This window comes from Periplaneta americana, chromosome 8 (genome assembly GCF_040183065.1).
Source record: "Periplaneta americana isolate PAMFEO1 chromosome 8, P.americana_PAMFEO1_priV1, whole genome shotgun sequence".
Classification (NCBI taxonomy): Eukaryota; Metazoa; Arthropoda; class Insecta; order Blattodea; family Blattidae; genus Periplaneta; species Periplaneta americana.
This window is the reverse complement of record NC_091124.1, coordinates 44,118,380-44,141,622: the sequence shown is the minus strand read 5'-3', so window position 1 is coordinate 44,141,622 and position 23,243 is coordinate 44,118,380. Positions and strand designations below refer to the sequence as shown.

The following is a 23,243-nucleotide window of genomic DNA, read 5'->3' as shown; positions in this document are numbered from 1 at the left end:
AACGAGCGGTAAGTACTGAGTAAAGATGGAACGTGTACTAGCATCGTCTACTTGTGAAGAGCAGCGAGGTGTAGTCCGTTTTTTCTGAGCAAGACAAAAAAGTCCGAGTGAAATCCACAGGGAAATGTTGGAGGTGTATGGTGCTGATTGTCTGGACCGTAGCAACATCTCCAGGTAGTGCAGGTTCTTCGAAGAGGACCGAGTAAATCTTACCGACGAAGCACGTTCCGACAGACCAGTGACAGATGCAACACCACCCAATGTCAGAGGCAATGAGGCGGCAGTCACCCACCGTACAGCCCAGACTTCGCATCGTCTGAGTTTCACCTCTTCGGACCAATGAAAAAATTCTTAGGAGGCCAGGTTTGGATGAAGAAGTGGAATCAGTCACCAATCCTTCCAGTGCATCCTTCACTAGGTACTTTCTTTCTAGTCAGTGACCCAGCAAATCTCTATTTCTCTTTCTGATCAGTTTCAGCTTTACTCGTTCTTCATCCATTATTTCTAGCACAACTTCATTTCTTATATAAAACTGATAAGTTTACTTAAATTGAAGACTTTTAATTTGCTTATTATATTTCAGTGGATTGCATGTTAAACGTTCTAGGTATAATTTAGTTAAAGACCTATACAACCGAGGGCCAAAATTAATGCTCTGCTTTAGAGCAACAGATGTTAAACATTTAGGTTCTACTAATGTTGAATTATCCTCTGATTGAGGTTCTGGCTGATATGTACATCTATTATCAGGTAGTACATCTCACTTGACGATATGTGTCAGAGGAAGAACAATTGTTTGTATGCATCTGAAATCTGACTAGTGTAATATGTAGCTAGTCGGCGATATAAGTAATGGAGGGGAAAAGGAACTGGCCACCCTAACCTATTATCACCTAGTCTAGTTGCCTCATAAGTGGTGCCTTATTGATGTCACTTATGAGGTTCAGACCTGTCTTCGGACAGTTGATTAAACAACAACAATGTTGAATTATTATTATTATTATTATTATTATTATTATTATTATTATTATTATTATTATTTCGTCTTGTGTCATGATTCATGATTATGTGCCTGTAATATATACTTACATCGATCATTTCTTTTCTATGCTTGTCAAGCTCCTGACATCTCTTGGGACTTACAAGAAGCACAGGAAGATCGATTCGATCACTGCAATGCATGTTTCAATAATTGCTTGTAAATGAAATTGGTGACCAGCAACTCAACGCCAAGGCACCGTAGAACATGCTTTCGAAGTACACAGTAAACGTTATATTTTAAGGGGAAAAAAGTATGATATAAGATATGTGCAGAGACCCGAAGTATAGTACAATATACCTGCATTTTTGCCATAACTGTAGTCTATAGACTTTTTTCTGCATTTTTCCTCATTTCAGTGACTTTTTTTGAAGTGAAGAATTATAGTGAACTTCAAAAATAGAACAAAAAGTGTCTCAGAACTCAGGAGGATAAGCATTTGGCAAAAATCTAATGGGTAAGTAGCATCGAAAATTAACAAATTTAATTGTAGACTACAACTTGTTTTCTACTAGAGGACTTAAAATATATTCCTACGTCGAGGGATTTCGTTATAAAAGCTGCAAACCAGCCCGATTTTAAATATTCACTCTCTTCTACCAGAGGCTTCCACAATCGATATCATGATATCTGTCATCAAGAGTTAAATACGGAGTAATAGCGGTCCCGGGCAGAGAACTTTGCCTCCATTCATTTTTACTCATGAAAAAAAGTTGTTTCATTACCACGAGTTGGGCCGTGGAGTCATTCTGGCCAGTCACGAAGAAGTCTCTTGAAAGGACTCCAATAATAATTATGTCTTCTATACTTGGCCTGCATTTGAGAATTAAGTGTGGAATTTTGACTCTCTCCATTTTTTGTACAAAAAGATCTGCAGTAAATCTACTAGATGAGATCAAGAGCTTACTTCCTTATCCGATGAAAATCGCACTTCGGAATTCTCCGCGTAAAAATGCACATTCCTCAAGCAGATTTGAACTTCGATACTTAGGCATAGAGAGACGTAAGCAGTCGAACAACTGCAAATGTAACCCAAGGGTCTTCATTTACGCGTAGTTGCTGCTAAATCGAAGAAGATGGCATTCCAAGGCCGAAATCATGTAACGCGCATCATCGTAATTGACCATAAAACCAAATACATCCAATTATCTTCCTTGCTACGCACGTAATGCATATCTACGTATAACAAGAGAACTAAATAAATTAATGGAAAAGGATGTGTGAAATAATGTAGGCCTACCAGTACTTGAACACAAGAGTTTAAAAATGAAGCTGAAACTAGCTTACACCAGTAGTGTACCACGTCACACATGGCTAGAAATAATGAAGATTTCACCTAGGAAACAAGGTTTCGCAAGCTACTACGAATTGATGTTAGGTTCGTCTTTGCATGAGGTAAGGGCAAAACAATTTTCTGTTCCGAAAAAAAAGAAAGAGAAAAGTCTGCGAGAGTTTATGGACATAGAACCATATTTGACAGCGTTGGCAGTTCTGGGTGAAATTGGTGAAAGAAACGAATGGTTTACGGAGTACGGAATATGCTTATAATACCTGCTTCGCTGTTTGAGCCGATGTAGACGGCAGCGGTGCCACGTCTCGCCGTTCTACAGCTACAGAGTCCACGGAGCTCGCATGCGCCGCCACTATCTCACTCTGCCGTCTCTTGTACACCGCAACGGTGGTCTTGGGCTTGTTTGATTCGTCTTGGGATGTCCTTTTCTCCTGTCGTGCTCAGCTTCACTTTTTCATTCTCTCAACGTTTGAATTTCGATGTATTTTGAAAGTTCATAAATTTGTACTTTTTTCAGGTTGAGGGTCTAAATTACCCCGAATAATTCTTTTTCACATTTATTTAGTCGATTTTTTCGCGCTCGATCGATCGACACTTCAAAGTCTGGTTCGGTTCAGATCCCACGGAGTTAAGCGCATGAAATGGCTGCTAGGACGCAGTTTTCGAGCGGTGTTTACGGTTACGGGTCTTCTTTGTCTACAAGGTAGTATACTTCTCATTTCCCTATGTTTATCTGTTCAAAAGTTATAAGCGATTGTAATGTAACACTTTTTGTGAACATCGTTACCGAGAGGTTGGCAATCTACAGTGCCGAATACAATGACGTAGTTATATGCCAAAAGAGTGCACAAAGACAACATACGTATTTAATTATGTTATACGCATTTATAGGAAAAGAAACGTCAAGACGACACAGTTTAAATATATACAGTTATGTAGAAACATAGGAATTCTACATGATTTCATACTTCAATCTTTTGTATAATCAATTCCTCATAATCTCGCAGTCCAATCCCTTGACTTACATATCTATTTCTGTACCAACAGTACTATCCTAATTACAATACCGCGGAACAGACACTAGAGCATGAAGTAATAGCTACGTTAGATAGCCTAGCCGGAGGAAATAGAGCTCGTTTCGAAACAGTCTATGAGCAAACCAAACCGCAACCGCAGAGGCGCTAATTCGATAACAGCATGCACTGCTTGTTCTACATCTAAACTCTCACGTAGGCAGGATGTCAGAGAAGGGATTGCGGAGATCCTGGAAAAAGGGCATAATTTTGGCGCATGACATCAAAGGCATTGTACGCCTGGCGAATAAGCAATTAACAGCATAGTGAGCTATGGAAAATGACGGCTGCAAAAGACTCCTGTTAGGCCAGGGGTATTAGTGCGATTTCAGGGAGCTTACAATATATGATGGTACCTATGAAAATATAAGTGAAAGGACTAATCGTTTGCAACGCATCTATCTGAAAACTTTTGGATCTTACCAATTAATCCCCTCATTATACACTACAGTCTGATCCGTTTGGGAAGACATGAAATAAAAGACTATAAAATTTAAAATGGGGGTACTGTAGAATTCATTTCAGTTCCAATGTGGTACTGAAGCACGGGAGTTTTGTATCATCATTGTTACCGCATACGAAACAAAAGAAGTTACTCAGCGATGACCGAATAAACAAAATGCTTCTTGAATAGATGGGTATTTTCTGACGAAACAACCTTCCATGTCAGTGGACGAGTGAATACCCATAATGCAATCATATGGGGACGTGAAAATCCGCATGTCTCATATGAACTGAAACGGGCTAGCCCTAAAGTTAATGTCTGGTGCGTGGTAAGTCGCTATAATCTGTATGGGCCGTTATCTTCGCAGGGGAAACAGTTCAATGAGGACCATACCTGGACATGTTGAACAATTTTTTCGAACCACAACTGCAACAGGAAAACAACATGGATATCGTGTTCCAATAGGATGGTGCACCACCTCATTGGGCAACAGAAGTCCGTTATTATCTGGATGACACATTTAGTAACTGGTGTTTCAAGGAAGGTTAATTACATGGCCTCCAAATTCCCCAGACCTGACTTTCTCTGGAGTTTCGTGAAGAATGATGTGTATGTGTGCATGCACAGAGACCCAGGGATATTCACGATCTCAGAGCAAAGATTTTCTCAGCTTTTGAGAAAGTTACCCCTGAGATATTAGACCACACATGTGAGGAATTAGGCTCAAGATATGAACTGTGTCGTGTTCGCAATGGTGGGCACATTGAGGTCTAATTTGGACAAAACTCCCAATTTTCTAGAATGCATGTACAAATTATTTAACAATAAATAGCAACAGTTCTCTATCACGGCTTTCCAAACCGATCACCCTGTATTATCACAATGGAATTCCAAACCCTCAAGAGATCTATACAATAAGGTTATCAGACGTCCCCGTTTCCGGGGGACAGTCCCCGAATTCATACTTTTGTCCCCGGTTTTTAATACACTTCCCAAATTGTCCCTGTTTTCAAATGCGATTTTATTTTATTATTGTTAAGTCAACATCAGAGTTATTTATATAATAGACATTGTAATAAGGGATTGGTGAAAGTCAATTTTATTGTTAATAGTAGATACATTCCTCCATTACATGCGAGATGATCGTATTCGTAGTTTTTCTACACTATTAATGCATATACAGTAGTGCTTCATTCTTGCTTCCGATTTAAACAAGAGTTGTAAATTCGAAAATGGAAACTGAAGAATGCGTCTCATGAATTCCTCCCATACTTAGTAGTGGTAGTTTGGCGACAATAGTGATACCATGCTTCCCATTAATTTGGACAGGCAGTACAAGTACAGTTGCTTTGTGAATTCTATACCTTTGTGTTCAATGATGAATTGTGAAGTGTAAAATGTTGTAATGTCTCTGGTTAAATGTTTGAGAAGAGATCTTGTGGCACATTGGACGAACTTTTCAAAATTGCCTACCACAATGACCAATGGGTCTACCACTCTTCGATTCCTTTGGAATTATTGAAGACTTTCAAAAGTCTTTAGGATCTGCCTATGTGGATGTGTGCACGTCAGCTGAAGACAATCGGGATTTCTATTAGTGGCATTGTCCAGTTTATGAACTTACATGTTCAGCAGTAGAAAAAAAAACTAATTTGTGGTGAAATGTTTAAGACACACAATTTAGCCTCACTTTGTCTCAAACTGCATCATTTAAATTTGTACCTGTTAATGCCTGTGAAGTAGAAATGTTACTTTCTATGTACAAAAACATTCTGACAGACAGACGCATGAACTTGACTGCTGAAAATTTGGAAAGATTGTCAGTAGTTTTAATTGGTTATTTTACAACGCTTTATCAACTGCTATGGTTATCCACCGTCGAAAGTTACCTAGCATTTTCTCTTAATGCGTTGTGAGAAAACCCCAAAAACGTCAACCAGGTAGCTTGTTACAACCAAGATTTGAACACGGGTCCGCTCGTTTCATGGTCAGGTATGCTAACCGTTATGCAAAACTGTTAGTATAGTACACTGTGCCATTCGAGAATACAATGTAAGTTGCAGTTTTGATAATGCATATTTTTAGTGTTTCTTTCTTCATTTGGTCATTTGATAGTGTAAGAATGCAGGCATATGGTGCATGGAAGTCTTGTCTCTACTTATGATACAGTATCTATATCACAGATCGACACGTAATCTCTGCAGCTGTGGAATAAGCGAACACCTATTTTGGATTTTCTTTCGCTGCTACCAACAGGATACTTCTCTGAAACGATTTGCACCTGATGTCAAGGTACCTTTTCATATTACAACTCTGTCATTGCAACAGTGTGCTGACAGTGAAACATATTCCTACAGGTCGGTTAGATAACTTGAGGCAATATAAATCAGTCCATTCTGATTAAAAAAAACTATTTTCACAATCGACCTTTCTTCGTCTGAAGTCCATATTTTACATTACATTATTAATGAGCATAATATATCAAACTAATTACTTAAACGGTGTCCTCACAAACAACTCACAACGTCAGAGTTCAATAACAGCAGCGTTCTGACAACATTATGACGGTAGAGGTCACTGCTTGTAGAGCCACTGTATGTTTGTAGCACATAATCCCACGACTCAGAGTGGTTTCTGCGACAATTTAATTTCAGGAAAATATTATTAGCTCGACTTCATCTGAACGGATCTGCGGAAGAACAGATCCGGGCCGCGTCCGTCAATTGGTAACCCTTGACAAGACTGATTGGCCCGGGTATCTTTCAAGCAGGCTGTCTATAAAACCGTACCGGCTTCGTCTCCGACCTCGATACAAATTAAATATTGTAACAAAATCCTATTTTAATACTTTACCATGCGAGCCTCACAATGCGGGTCAATGCGTTGTAACTTGACTCCGATACTTCAAAAACGTAACTAACACTTTTTATTCTTATTCTTATAAATTTCAACCTGATTTTCATTAATAGCAAAGCAATATTAGAGCCATTACAATATATGCCTATTTTATGTGAATGTGTGTGTGTGAAATTAATTACATTTACTAAAGTAGACATCATTAATATTTCAAGGATATCCGCCACTCGATTTTTTAAGTTGGATATTTAACGACGCTGTATCAATGAGGGAAATTCAGGCCTTACAGTTCAACTGTCAATTTCATTGTTCGGCCTTTCTGCTTTCTTCCGTTTGAACTGTTTTGTTGTTGTTTAATCAACTGTCCGAAGACAGGTTTGAGCCCCATAGGGCATCACTCATGAGGCAACTAAGCCAGGATATAATGGGATATGGTGGCAAGTAACATATTACACTAATCATACCAGACAGTTTGGACTATATTTCATTATTAATTTTGGTAATCTTGGTCTGGACATTCGATTTGCGTGCTCAGTGCAATTCGTTTTGTGTGTGTGTTAGTCTTTTTTTTCCAGTGGATTTAAGTCTGAATTTATCTTCCACTCTAATAGTTTAGCTCTACAATATAATTTTATTCTTGTAGGCCTACTCTCGTATTTCGTTGTTTAATCTTATTAATAATTTCTGACATTTTTAAAACTTTCAAATTTTACTATCAATGTCTTTTTAATTGTCATACGAAACTAAACTTTCTATAGCCTACAGAGTGGTTATGTGATTTCGTTACAAATTTTAAGGGATGATAGAGGAGATCATTATGGACACATTTCATATACGAACCCGTGTTCGGAAATGTTTCTTTTCATAATTACAAAATGTGGTGTGTGCTAATTGACCGTGAAACGAACGGACTCGGGTTCAAATCCTGGTTGGAGTTTTTCCGCGGTTTTCCATCAACCGATTGAAGCAGAAATGCTGGGACTTCCGCGTTGGACCTCGGACTTATTTCGCCATCATTAATTCACATATCATTATCATCATCATCACCATCCATATCATAGTCCACGTTAAGTTGACGGTGCGGCGTGATGTACTTGTACAAGAGCGCGGCCGTTCGGCTACCCAATCATTCATAGAATAGGAGTGGTAAGCACAATAAGCCTCAGGCTGCAGTGCAAGCCTTTGGGTCCCTCCTCCGTAGAAGAGAAAAAATGTTTTATTAAGCAAACATGTATGAACTAAAAGGCACCTGTAGGCTCATTAAAAGAAAGCGAAACTGACTACATATTTACAAGAACGTTTTGCTTGTTTTTAGGTCCTCAAAGGTTTAACATAATATTAGTTAACACCCTATAGACTATTTAACGCACAGTAAATTATCCAAATTATTCTCTCTTTTGAATGAGGGTGCAAGGAAACTACAAGCAGAAATACTGTTTGAGTAGACCATAAAGAACTGATTTGTTATGTAACTCTTAAAACGTACTACACTTCTTCACACAGTATTTTTCTCTATAAAATTGCATTATTTCTCTGAAGGCACAACGGAGGATCTGGACTGTCTTCAGAATGATGGTACAACAGGAATATCACTGAAATGTAAAATACTCGTGATACGAACAACGAGAAGAACGTATCATTTTTAATCCATAATTTTCTGTAATAAGGCACAACAGAGGTTTGAATTATGTCTTCCGACTAAGGTGCAAGAAAATAAACCATAAACAGTATATCACTGAATTGTTGGAAAAATTGTAAGTTTCATATCCCAGCATCCTATTTTCCTCATTTTTTAGGCCTGATGATATAAATTAAATTTCTTATGCACTACCCAGTCTGAGCTACATTTGTATAAAATCTAGTGACAGCAAACAGAGAGTGCCAACTAAAGATAAGCAGGGAATGCTGCACTTAGCATCTTTGAAATGTGTGACACCTCGTTATCACTTGCATGCTAATCTGTCCGCCTGTCTGACATATTAGTATGCACAGCTCACGATTGTGATTAGATAACGCCATTCTCCACATTGATGTCGCTTCTGGAGTACCTGCAATTCCAATAAATCAAGAGTCCACCTGGGAGACGAGTGGATCTTGCGTAACTTCACGCCTAATCTGTCTACATTCTTTTCTTATCGGTTTACATAATTCCCTTACATACAAGGTGTATAAAATATTATGTTACAAAATATTACCATAGATTAGTTTAGCGCAAGAATATAAGCACATTTAATTCATCCTTACGTCCGATTACGCATAGCTTTGACGTCACTCCTCCCTACTTTCCCAGCGCGTGGAGAACGTCGCTACAGAGTTCTTACAAGGAATTATTAATAAGTTCATGTAGAAGCCTCTGCTCAAGATAGTGGGTGGTATGAATAAACTTGATCACCTACGTTTTCAGAGCATATACTTTATTTCATAAGAATAAAACACACACGTGTTTAGATATGAAGTGCAGCCAGTGCCAGCGTTTTTGGCGCGTGCCCTCGAGTATAAAGCTAGTCAGTAAACACTTGTTGCCAGTGAAGCTGAGAACGGTATCACCCAACACGTCACATCAGCAATCTGCCAATCACACTTGTCAGTCTTATTGGCCACTGATTGCGTCAAACGCAAGACACTCGCACTTTGCGTTTCTGGGATGTATCCTTGAGTACACTGTCCAGTGAGTGTCATCTGTTGCACTTCGGCCAAGAGTGGTACCACCTCCTAAACAGATGTGACGTCAGCAATCTGCCAATCAGAGTTATCAGCTTTCTCGCCCACAAAGTGTGGCAAAGATAAGATACTCGCTCTCAACGTTCCCATTACTTATTTCACGCGCCAGAAACGGTGGCTTTGGTTATACTAACTACATCACGGAGCACCTGCTTTCCTGCAGAGCATATCTTGTTTTTGGAATGAATAAAATGTAGTGTGTGCTCTAAAAACCGAGTATGTACTACAGATTGTTTAATGTACTTTAGCAGGAAAATTCAATTTGTTGCTACTCCATTTCTTTCCCTGAAGTCAGTGGCAGTTCGTGCCTAAAATGACAAGGGGTTCACTACTTTTATGATATTACATATTTTTTCAACAATTTAAACAATATCTCATTTCTGAAAATTAAAAAAAAAAAAAAAAACACACTTCTTTAAAGTAACGGTAGACAATCACCTTAAACGAGCTTGATGATGATGATGATGAATTATCTTTGAAAGAACATAGCGATTTTTCCTTACGTTACCATTCTGTCGTTCAATATTCTGCCTGAAAGCTGAGCTAAGCTGTTGCCTAATTTCTGGTCTTCCAAGGACTGATAAATCTAGGCAAGCATTCTTATCAGCAATAGATTCCTCATGCTTGTTTATTTTCTGTGTCAAATGGCTTAAATCTGACACACCAGTGGAAATAGCAGGTACGGGAAGCAAAATAATTTATTTACCGAAGAATCCTATCTCTAATTATAAGTGTTATAAAGCGAATCGATAAGAAGATAAAGTACGTATTGATATCTACAGTATAACATATTACCCAAGTCTAATTCGAGTACCCGGAGTGAAGAAAGTGAAGTCTTCATCGTATCTGACAGAAAATTTCCGAACTAATGTTTTCCGGTTGAACAGTAGCAATATCTTCCGCGATTACATTCCCTAGATCAAGGACAAGGTTCCACTGCCTGGCCATGGTTCTTCTAGAAGTGTCACAGCATCTCTTACCTGAGTTCTTGGGCGTAGTAAGCATGCGGGATCGCGGTGAGCACTCCGGCGCCATCTCCAGTGTCATTGTCACATGCGCAGGCGCCGCGGTGGTTCATGCGCATTGCCAGCTTCTCGGCATCGCGCACGATCTGCAACACAACAGGAATATCAATGAAGAGAGGAACATTGCGGCTTTAGCGACATAATGTTACGAGAACCTATCAGCATCACAACACTACAAAACATCTCTGAATGCTAACGTGCCTATCACATCTCATAAAAACATCAATTTCCAGACGTAGAGAATTCCAAGTTCTTATACCGGGTGATGCAATAAAAGCATACAAAAAGTATATAGGAAATAAAGAATGCTCCACTGGACATTTTGAGATAGGAATCTTGGGGTCTGCGATACCAGATTAAGACGATCAAATCAGTCGCGATGTAAATATCTGGCTCGGTATTTTAGATTTCAAGACCATCTCACTAGGCCGTATCTTCCGCCTGAACAATAGTGCAAAGAGTTTTGCCTCAGCTATTAGAGGACGTACCCGTTGCTGTCCGTGACAAGCTGTGGCTACAACACGAGGGAACACCGTCTCTCTTCAGTGTAGATGCCTGCAACCATCTGGATGATAACATTTCCTGGTCGCTGGTTTGGAAGAATAGGCCCTATGCGAAGTCTTCCGACATGAATCCACTCGATTATTTGCTAGGGTGATATCTAAAATCACTTGCTAATAAGAACTCTGTAAAACACGGATATGAAATTAGATGCCACAATTGTAGCCGCCTGTTTTGCGATTAAAAACACACCAATGATATTTGAAAGTGTGCGGCAGAATCTCGTACACAGATGTCAAGCTAGCATAGAGGTTGGTGACCATAACTGTTGTGAGGTACAAAATGGTACGTGCTTAACTCAGGTTTGTAAATGATAACTTACGAAAATAATTTTAAAACGTAAATAAGTGTAAATGTAAATAATATGCAGATAGCGATAGATATGTTCATGCCCCATCTCCTTAGCCTGGCTTCCCAGCCCCCAAGTTCCCCATCTCAGAATGTTCAGTAAAGCAACCTTATTTCCTGTGTAATTTTTACATGCTTTTACTTAATCATCCTGTATTTTAATACACCAGTTCAAACCTGGACAGCGACTAAGAAAGATACGCGAAACTCAAAAATATTCTGAGTACTGGTGAGGATAATGCTAATCAAGTCATTACCATACAGACCATGAAGGCCCACAAAATAGAGGGAGTTTAAGACTCCCACATCTACAGAGTGTAGGGATGTCAGTTCTGTTTGTCCGCCATCTTTATCCCCAAGGAAATGCCCCTGGTACTCCCTTATGTTAGACCAGTGGTTCCCAAACTTTTTCGACTCTCGAACCCCTTTCACAATCATCTGAATTGAGTGAATCCTTTATTAATAAAAATTAATATGTTACAAACTTAAATTAACCTGAAATTACTGTAGTTACGGTAAATAGGCCTATCTTAGGATTCCCCTAAAAATGACGCATCACCGATTACACATTAAAATACTGAAATTACATAAATTAAAATAATTATTATACATTTTATATTAAAAACATTAAAACCGAAATTAAATGCGTAAGTCGATCAGTTTGTTTGCTCTTTATGACAGAATGCAGATTCTACCCACTGTCACTATTCAATCGCACAAAGCCATAGCATAGCGCAGGCCTGCACAAGGTTTGCGCCCTCCGAGCCGGCTCACAGCTCATGAGCGGAATGCAGATATTAGTTGCGCTCTGTATAAGGGTGGACTGGAGAAGGGGTGATTTCCTACAAAATATACACTGAAGGAAGTACTATTACGAGTGCTTATGAAATGAATTCCCGTTCATTGTTTGCTAAACTATCTTGGACTATTATTAATTAATAAAGAAATATTTTACGGAAGTAATAGAAATTCTATAGCTACTTAAATGTACAATATCATTTTGTTATATTTTTATTTATCAGCACATCAAAACGAGGTTTTATGCTGTTGGCAGCTGAAAGGAACAGTAGCCTACTGATCGTAATGAAACATCAGTTACAGATGTTCGATGTCTGCCTTTATTAAAGTTGAATATAGAAAATAGTTGCTCACAAATATAAATGTTGAGCCAAACATAGCAATCATTTCCACAGCCAGCCTGTGTAGTCGTGGATATTATTGCTAATGTTTAGTCTTGTAAAACTCAACCAGGCTAGTAGTATTATTCAAACGATCTTTAGCCCTTAGGTCACATTGAAGATCAGTAAGTTCGAGCTGTAAATCGTTAAATGTTATGTTCCGTCTTTTATATTCCTCCATACTGTGCTGTAGCAGTAGGTAAGCAACGTGAAACAGTTACTTAGAATAGGCGTACACACTGCACTCCACTAGATAACTGAGTGGTCGTTTCCTTCTCCTCTACCTATAGCAAGTCTATGTTATTCTGACGTATCTTCCTCTCCGTTTCAGCGAGCGGTAAACACCGCTCTCCCGCTCCGAAGGAGCGCGCGCGCTCGTTGAGCGCTGTTTGTGCAGGCCTGGCATAGCGGCTTACTGTATGTCTTTGTACCAGCCAGTCTGTTCCTCCCTTCCGTCGCCTTACACGCATCTCACTGTCAGTGTCCACAATCAAAGTCTTCTAATTACAACAGGCTGAGGAAGCTACTCTGTCACCAAATATCTAAACGCACGCTTCATTCCAAAGAAGTGAAAAAAAAAGTCTAATCCACATAGTGTCATAGTCGCTATAGTTCAATATCCCAGGTATAACTTGTAATAAACATAGGCCTACCAAAATAATAAAAACAATAACCTCAAAATTCGCCTTTAGGGAACATTTTTGGCGAACCTCTTGCAAAATCTCACGAAGCCTCAGGGGATTCGTGAACTAAGTTTGGGAAACGATATGTTAGTATGTGTCATCTTTCTGACAGTTTTATGAACCAAGCAGCGTCTCCTTCACCACAATCTGCAGTAGGCCTACTCCTAATGAGTCCGAGGACCGGACTTTCCGAACACGCTGATTCACTTTTAGTAAACAGCCAAAAACCAGCATTACCATGAATGTAGAGGAGGGCAACGTCTCCGCACACACGTAACAGGAATGCCGTCCCCGATACACACGCTCTAAGAATACCAGCGCCTGGCACATCGCCTACTCCGTAATTTCGCGAGACAATGGGACCGCGAATGACAGATGAAAAGCGTAACCCTCACACGCGGAAACTGGAACGCCACTGTCATCCCGCATTTACACAGAGAGATTCTCTTTGCACGTTAGCAATTTCTCCATTAGCCGCTTATAAAAGCATTTCCTCGCACCAAAAGGGTGCTGTGAACAGTTTTATCGTTAGATTTATACAGCGTGTTTCAGTTACCACGTTACAAATTTTTAGTACTACTCGTAAGAAAATCAAACGAAGCAATTTCAGAATAGAAAACAAGGTCAGGAAACGCATCGTTTATGTGCCTCATACAGTATAAGCAGAGGTGCCAACCTTTCAAGTGAATTATCAGTAGTTCCATAATGCGCTAATTATTCGAGTATATAAACCGTAACAGTTATCAAAAAAAAATACCATAAAGCCAGGACAAGCCTATTGAGATGTCCATCGTACAAGAACATTTTACCAGCAGATCGACAACTCTTACAAAATGCACATTATATAGGCAACACAGTTACTATAAATCATCAATAACAAGTTAGGCCTCGGTAGGAACTAATGATTACCATACTTGTGAGTGAATCAGAAGCTCGCAAGTTCAAAGCTAGGACGATGAGTGCTACAAGCAAAATTCCCCTTCCATTTCTCACCGATGCTGGTAATATAGACCGGGTTAAATTACATCACTCTCAAATTTACATAGATCTGCAAAATTAAGGGTCGATTTATAAAACGAGGTCTAGACCACGACCATGGCTTTAAACCGCGTTTGGATTTATAAAACGAGGTCTTTTTCATTTTTCTGAGCCATGGCTCGAAACCATGGTCTGAAGCAGAGACCACGACTGGGGCAGGTTTAAAACCATGGCTTCATGTATACAAGATGGAGATAGTATATCAGCTGGATGATTATCAAAGGAAAATTTGTGTCTACGAATATTAAATCTCCGGATTAGAGTGATGAGAGAGAGGAATAATCCTTTCAAAGGATTCCTTTGTAACTATTGTATGTAACGACGATAATTTCAGGCGAATATTTCGATTTTCGAAGAAATCAATGTAAAATATAGCAAGAATACTAAATAATAATCTGCAACGAAATGCAAGAGGCGACAGGTTGACAATTTTTTACATCTTCTTGTTGCTTTCAGGGAAGTAAGATATAATATTTTATATTAATTATACCTTTATGCCTAGAGGACGTTATATCTTAATTCTTACTCTTTACAGTAGTTCTGGACATTTCATTTAATACTCGAAAATGTTGTGGGCCTACAAGAATATGAAGCAAACGTGATTTTGTCTTCCTATTTTAAGTTTTATGCTACTGGGGCTTTCCACGTAGTACTAGCCTATTATATGTGAAAACAGAGCCATACTACATTTTAGTGTCAATTGAAATTTTAATCCAATTAATATTTAGGCCTACGTTATTAATTCCTTAGAACCGGGTTTTCAGGTTGTTAATGTTGGTAGTAGTTATGAACAAACGATAAACTACAACATAAACGCTCGACTTGTGCTAATTGTTTCGGTAATATCATTTCTGGTACCTAAAAATCCGTTCCCTATTAAATACTAAGTAATGCTAGTATTTTAAACGCACGTATATTCCATAAATATAACAATACCTTAGCTGAGAAGAAAAGAACGTTACTTACTGCAATTTAATAAAAATATTAATCCCGATGTTCATTTATTTCTAATATCAACTGTGTACAGGAATAAAAATCGATTCTTAGCTGCGTTGCCACAGGCCTATATAAAACCTACGAACCTCGGTTTCTTCTCAAGCCGCGTTTCGACTACGTTTTAGAAATCGCATAAAGATTCAGACCTCGATCGCGGTTTAAAAGCCGAGGTTTGGAACCACGATTTCGTCCGTGTTTTAGAAATCGACCCTAAGGGTCATAAAAACTTTTCTAAAAATTTATGCTACATTTATGGTTTCTTGGGGTGCTGAATCCAAAACTGAGCTCAGATTTATTCTATCACGTACCATTTTTCCGCAGGTGATGAAGTGAAACATGTCCTGTGGCAAATACAGGTACACAAGGTGTTAAAAAAAGCATCCAATATTTTGTAAGGTGATAGTATGCATCAAAACAAGGAAAAAAATGTCTAATAAACATGGGTCCTATAACACATACTTTCTGAGATCTGAACACTTGTTCATAGAAGGTGCTCAGTGTGACGTCGATTCATGGCAATGCATTTTTCTGCCCTGCAATACAGCAGACTACCAAGTAATCATACTGTAGTTGACACCCCTGGCATGAAATAATGATACGTCGCAAGGAATACTGAAAACAAAAGTTTGGTTGCGGATATGAGCGGGGTTCAGTAGAGTTGGTGTTGTGAATTTTCGTAATCACCATGTTTGGGCTGATGAAAATTCCCATGCAGTTGAAGAAATAAGACATCAGCACCGATTCTCAATCAGCGAATGGGCAGGCGTTCTTGACGATAGATTAGGGCCATACGTGCAACCACATATTAACTGGAGCTCGTTATCAGGACTTTCTTATAAACGTATTGCCTACCTTGCTGGAGTATGTGCCATGTCAGCAAAGACTACAGATGTGGTTCATATATGATGGCACACCAGCACATTTTTTCCGCAATGAGCCTGACGCTATTACTTCAGGACCGCTGGATTGATTGGGGAGGCCCCACACCTTGGCCTGCTCGTTCCCCAAACCTAAATCCCCTAGACTTTTGGTTATCAAGAACAACCAGGTCAATTCCAAAGAGTGCGTAATCCCTTACGTCGAAGGGCAGAGAAACTGCCATAAATGGACGTCACATTGAGCACCTCCTACGAACAAGTGTTCAGATCTCAGAAAGTATGTGTTGTAGGACCCATGTTTATTCGACATTTTTTCTTGTTTTGATGCATACTAGTGCCTCTTAAAATATTGGATACTTTTTTTAACACCCTGTGTTTTACAAAAACTATTAGATTGTCATAATTAACAACTGACAGACTTTTCCTCTTCATGGTGAAGTTGCGTTTGTTGCTTTTCCTCTAGTTTGAGGTTCAAGAGATTTTTTTTGTGGCATGCTTTTGTTCCCAATGACTGATTCTTGCTCTGCTGTCCCATTCATAGATGAAATATGGAAACTTAGTATACCCAGCCTGCTGACCAAGAAGCATTCACAACTTTCTCAGATCTCTACAGATCATCCAGTTACGATTTTTATATTTTATCTCTGTAATAACCAGTTCAAGATTCTTGTAAGTTTCTTTAAGATGTACCGAATGACCAACAGTTAACGAAGCATACTTGTTGTCATCGTGCAAAAGCACTGATCACTGCCTTCAGACTTCTTTTGGAGGAATCGATAAAAGTCACCATTCATCCACTTCGTACTGAACATTAAACTTTTGCATCAAGCCAGGAATATCATTGCAATGTACTAAGGCACACTCTTGTCAAAAGTATGGAGTAAATGCCTCTTCTCTACTCCTGTACCCAATGAAGTACCATGACGGTTCCTACTCGAACTTCATCGTCACAATATTGTCGATCACACTCCGGTCTTCGAAGACGGCATTTAGTATTCAACTTGTATACAGAGTGTTACTAGTAACTTCATCATTTTTAGTTTTACTATGGAATGCTATATACAGAAACTGTTGCAAATAAATCAATCAAGTAATATTATTCTAGTGTTTAGAAAAAATACTCGAGTACACAGAGAGTGGCATTTTTTTAACGATAGGTACCGATGTAATCAAGTGTCATCTGCCTCGTAGATTTATTCGGATTTTATTGGATGGATAACACCATATCAAGAGCATTATTTTTGTCGTTCTGTAAAAATCTTTGGTATACGAAATGTCACACGTGAATGCACGTTTTTCTCCAAAAACGTATAATATTTTATGGTAGAATTAAAAGCTGAAGTTACTAATAATATTCCATACTTTTTTCGACACTCTGTATGTGTACTAATATATTTTTTAATAACACAACATTTTATTATCTTTAAGAGACATGTATTACAATTTTACTGATATTTTGCAAGATAGCGTGTTAATCTAAGTTACGTAACAATCAAGTTACGTAACTTTGAACCAGCTGTGATAGTATTGTTCCATTCTAATCCACTTGTTCAACATTCTTCGCGTGCTTTCCAAAAAATGTACGTGTCACCTTTATACGACTTCAGTTCTGTTCTCAAAACACGAATGATAACGTTTCCGTCAATCGTGTGAAGGTCTTTCTTCTCAAGCCAAACAAATGTGTCACAAACTATGCAGGAACTTTCCAAGTACCTTTATAGAGTTAGGAGATACTACAGTTTACTAACAATACATTTTATGATAAAATGTCAGACAAATTCACATAGATGGAAAATATGAACAAAATTCGCCTTATAGTTTAGAAGAAATCTCTGTCGAAAGGAGGAATATCCAAAATGAATTTTTCGGATCAGGGTTGATGAAAACATGTTTCCGTGAAAATATCTAAATCGATTCTTTTTGCAGCATGATTACATCTATAATGAGAAACTAGCAAGGCTCAATATCCACAAAGGAAACAATATTTATACATCCTTCCAAAGGATCACAATTTATGGCAATAGCTGTGTGAGCTCCAGACAACATGACTATTTGTCTCAATGGGGTGTCTTTCTTCGCACTTAACAACAAAAAGGACGTAACCTGCTTACAGAGGAAGCTTTCGTACATTGACACAAATACCATCAAGACGCGGTTGTACCGCCTTCATAAGTCGTCCTGTACATTGAGAGATTAATGAATGTAAATTTCAACATTCTGACATTGATTCGGAAGACCTTGAAGCCAATGCAACTCGGCAGCACGTGCAATTAGTATATCTGGAGATTGAGTTACACTTTGCATCAGCATGCAGTATACCGACAGCTTGCATTACAAATCTTCAGAACTCAGCAAAGTGTGCAGCATGCGTGAGAAGACATCAATAAAGAAGCTTTTCATTTCCTCTTCATATTCCCTAATAAATTCTTGCCATCCTCAACAACGTTCCACTTTCTCATCATCCACCCATCACTCTATCTCTTCACTGTCTCTTAAATTTTCTTCCTCATCTAGTCTTTCTGTTTCTTATATATTTTCTCTTCCTCAACATTTCCCTCCCACAACTTCCTCTACCACCTCAACCTTTCCATCCCTCATCTTTTTCTACGATCTCAGTCTTCCCCTCACTTTCCAATCTTCCACCTTCCTCTACCACCTTCTCTTTCTCTCACATTTCACCACTACCTAACCTTTTCCTCCCTCAACTTCCTCTACCATCTCAACCTTCTCCACTTTCAACTTTCTCCACCCTCAACTCCCTCTACCACTTCAACCTTCTCCACCCTCAACTTCCCCTACCACCTCAACCTTCCTCTCCTATCTCAACCTTTCCCTACCACCTCAACCTTCTCCACCCTCAACTTCCCCTACCACCTCAACCTTCCTCTCCCTTACATTCCTCTCCTACATCAACTTTCTCTCCCTCAACTTTCCCTATCACCTCAACCTTCTCCACCCTCAACTTCCTCTATCACCTCAACCTTCCTCTCCCTTACATTCTTCTCCTACCTCAACCTTTCCCTCCCTCAACTTTCCCTAACACCTCAACCTTCTCCACCCTCAACTTCCTCTAACACCTCAACCTTCTCCACCCTCAACTTCCCCTACCACCTCAACCTTCTCCACCCTCAACTTCCTCTAACACCTCAACCTTCTTCACCCTCAACTTTCCCTACCACCTCAACCTTCCTCTCCCTTACATTCCTCTCCTACCTCAACCTTTCCCTCCCTCAACTTTCCCTACCACCCCAACCTTCTCCACCCTCAACTTCCTCTAACACCTCAACCTTCTCCACCCTCAACTTCCCCTACCACCTCAATCTTCCTCTCCCTTACATTCCTCTCCTACCTCAACCTTTCCCTCCCTCAACTTCCCCTACTACCTCAACCTTCCTCTCCCTCAACTTCCTCTGCCACCTCAACCTTTCCCTCCCTCAACTTTATCACTTCAATTTTCCCTTCCCTCAACTTCCTCTATCACCTCAATCTTCCCCTCCCTCATCTTTTTCTATCATCTAAACCAGGGTTTCTTTACCTAAGGGTCGCGACCCAAACAAGGGTCGCCGTGGTTTTCGGGATGGGTCCCCGTAGCTTCCCGAAAAAATAAAATTAATGAAATGTTAATTAAAATACTTGGGCTTATGATTATGTTTTATAATTATTGCTTATTATGAAATATTACAACTCTATAATAATAAATAATTGCTACATTTATTTACTTGTTTTTATTACAATATCGCTGTTTAACTTCAAAATAGGTTCATGGGTCGCGCAAGTTTATCGCCCAGTTAACTTTGGGACTTGGCCAAAAAAGTTTAAGAACCCCTGATCTAAACTTTCCCACCCTCACATTCCAATCTTTCACCTTCCTCTACCACCACCTCTCTCCTTCACATTCCACTACCACCTCAACCTTGCTCTCCCTCAACTTCCTCTAACACCTCACTTTCCCCCATCACATCATCTTCCTCTTCCTTTCCCCTTTAGCTAATCGTCCTTTCTTTTATTTCCAACTGTCTCGAACATTGTTCTTTACTTACACCAAAGGTGTAATGTGTAACTAAGAATTAGTAACATTTTTTTCATCTAGTGCAGAACACTTGGCCGCAGCTGACGTGATCTCGTTGATTGACGTGTGCTCCGTACAATCTGCTGCGCAGGCAAATGCCTCTATTGAATAAAGCTGTTAAGGCGCAATTCTTCATCCGGCCTGACAATGCAGACAGCGCTCAGCGCAGCATTTCAATACCAACATAACAAGCACACTTGTACATATAACAAATGGCATCGAAAACACATCTCACAACTTCGAAACATTCAACGAGTTCTCGCCAAACAGAACCCGGGTTTGATTCCTGAAATGTTTTGTGAGTCGTGATAAAGTGGATGTGAGGCAAATTTTCTCCGAGTATTTAGGCTCTCCACCATTACCCCATAATCTAACAATGGTGCATCCAAGCGATGAATTTTCATCAAGGAGAACCTAGGTTTGATATCCGACACGTGTGTTATTAGTACCAAGTGTATATTGTTCTATACTCGATTCAACTTAACGTGAGGTCCTAAATTACAACTTCAACATTTTCTCCCTTTACTTAACCACCTGCTTAAATTTAGTGATTTCTAGTTCTGCGTTGACTTCACTATTGGCAACACTTCCTCGAAGGGACACGTGTTACAGATACCACGATAGTCAGGCATTTTGTAAATGTAAGATTGGCACAATTTGAGACGCTGTTGAGGCACGCTAACCAAACAAATTAAATTCACCAATTCAGATGCCATACTATATGCATATTTAACATCGTGATTATAATATAACAATGTATTGCGGAATTGTAAGTGTTATTCCTTTATATAGCGAGTTGTATGTGAAGTTACTGTTTTCATCACATCAGTGGCGAAGCTAAGGTGTAAATACTGGGTAGGCTGAAAAAAATCTGCTTAGGCCTACCTTATACCTTTTTATAGAGCAGATGTTTATCGGCTTTTCTAACGTTTTTTTCTGACGCAGACCACTCATTTTCACCCACAAACAGAATACAGATATAACTATATAACATATTTGTCTCAGAGCATCCTGTTAGTCAAGGATATTTCTTATACCCTGAAAATTTCTATTTTATCTTCCTTCATCCGCTATTTTAATATGTAAATGTGGTGTCTATCTCCTATCTTTGTAAGCATATTTTGTTTCATATGTCCAACTTGAAAACGGTTTCTCTTTTAATTCTACAAATAATGACCTCGATGTTCTCTCAAATGGCGTAATTATCAGAAGCGTTGTCCATAAAACCCTCGGAGGTTCAAGTAGCCAGTTCCATTGCGTGAGAAGCTGTTTGCCTTCCAGAATTCGAATGCGCCTATAATTGGCCGGGATTGTGTTGAACGCGACATTGACGCCTCACTTCCGAAGCTGCCTCCGCACGCGGCTGAACCGCTGCCAAGACTGCGCTTAGTGCCGCGTCAGTGAAATGCAACGTACACAATTTCACAAACCGACAAACCGGAGTGCTACTTCAAGTCTCATCTGAACTTGATTCTATTACCAACCACCTCCAATATCAATTTTAAAATAGATTAACCACAAATGTACTTTTTCGGAGATCAAGTCTGAGTATAGAATAAGACATAAAATTGATCACACAGAGGAGACGCTGCAATAGGAGCAAAAAATGAACACAAGCAGAAGAGAGAAAAAAACAAGAAATGCAATTTAAAATATAAAGAGAAAAACTTGAAATTACAGGACAAGATAAAAAATAACGAGTAATATAGGAGTGGGCACAGAGAAAGCGAAGGGAGGAAAGAAGTGTTGAAAGACAAGGGGGCAGGTAAGGACGAGAGAGACAAGGGAACAAAAAAGGGTGAGAGAGACAAGGCAGCAGAAAAGAGCGAGACGGACAAGGGAATAAAAAAAGGCGAGAGAGACAAGGGAATAAAAAAGGGCCAGAGATACATGGGAATGAAAAGGGCGAGAGAGACAGGGGAATAAAAACGGGCGAGAGAGACAAGGGAATAAAAAGGGGCGAGAGAGAGAAATAAAAAAGGGCGAGAGAGACAAGGGAATAAAAAAGGGCCAGAGAGGCATGGGAATGAAAAGGGGCGAGAGAGACAGGGGAATAAAAACGGGCGAGAGCGACAAATAAAAAAGGGCGAGAGAGACAAAAAAAGGGCGAGAGAGACAAAAAAGGGCGAGAGAGACAGGGGAATAAAAAAGGGCGAGAGAGACAAGGGAATAAAAAGGGCGAGAGAGACAGGGGAATAAAAAAGGGCGAGAGAGACAAGGAAATAAAAAAGGGCGAGAGAGACAAGGGAATAAAAAAGGGCCAGAGAGACATGGGAATGAAAACGGCGAGAGAGACAAGGGAATAAAAAAGGGCGAGAGAGACAAGGGAATAAAAAAGGGCGAGAGAGACAGGGGAATAAAAAAGGGCGAGAGAGACAGGGGAATAAAAAGGGCGAGAGAGACAAGGGAATAAAAAAGGGCGAGAGACAAGGGAATAAAAAAGGGCGAGAGAGACAGGGGAATAAGAAAGGGCGAGAAAGACAAGGGAATAAAAAGGGCGAGAGAGACAAGGGAATAAAAAGGGCGAGAGAGACAAGGGAATAAAAAGGGCGAGAGACAGGGGAATAAACACGGGCGAGAGAGACAAATAAAAAAGGGCGAGAGAGACAAGGGAATAAAAAAGGGCGAGAGAGAGGGGAATAAAAAAGGGCGAGAGAGACAAGGGAATAAAAAGGGCGAGAGAGACAAAGGAATAAAAAGGGCGAGAGAGACAAGGGAATAAAAAGGGCGAGAGACACAGGGGAATAAAAAAGGGCCAGAGGGACAAGGGAATAAAAAAGGGCGAGAGAGACAAGGGAATAAAAAAGGGCGAGAGACAAGGGAATAAAAAGGGCAAGAGAGAGAGGGGAATAAAAAAGGGCGATAGAGACAAGGGAATAAAAAAGGGCGAGAGAGACAAGGGAACAAAAAAGGGCGAGAGAGACAGGGGAATAAAAAAGGGAGAGAGAGACAATGGAATAAAAAAGGGCGAGGGAGACAAATAAGAAAGGGCTTGAGAGGCAAGGGAATAAAAAAGGGAGAGAGAGAGACAAGGGAATAAAA

The 23,243-nt window shown here is 39.6% G+C and overlaps 1 protein-coding gene across 1 annotated transcript in view; it reads right to left on the bottom strand.

The window, feature by feature from the left end:
* Positions 1-23,243, bottom strand: part of LOC138704693 (uncharacterized) — a 211,033-nt gene that overhangs the window by 128,829 nt on the left and 58,961 nt on the right. The window contains exon 3 of the mRNA XM_069832832.1: positions 10,406-10,536. Coding sequence (XP_069688933.1) covers positions 10,406-10,536 — 131 coding nt within the window. The remainder of the gene's footprint in view (positions 1-10,405; positions 10,537-23,243) is intronic.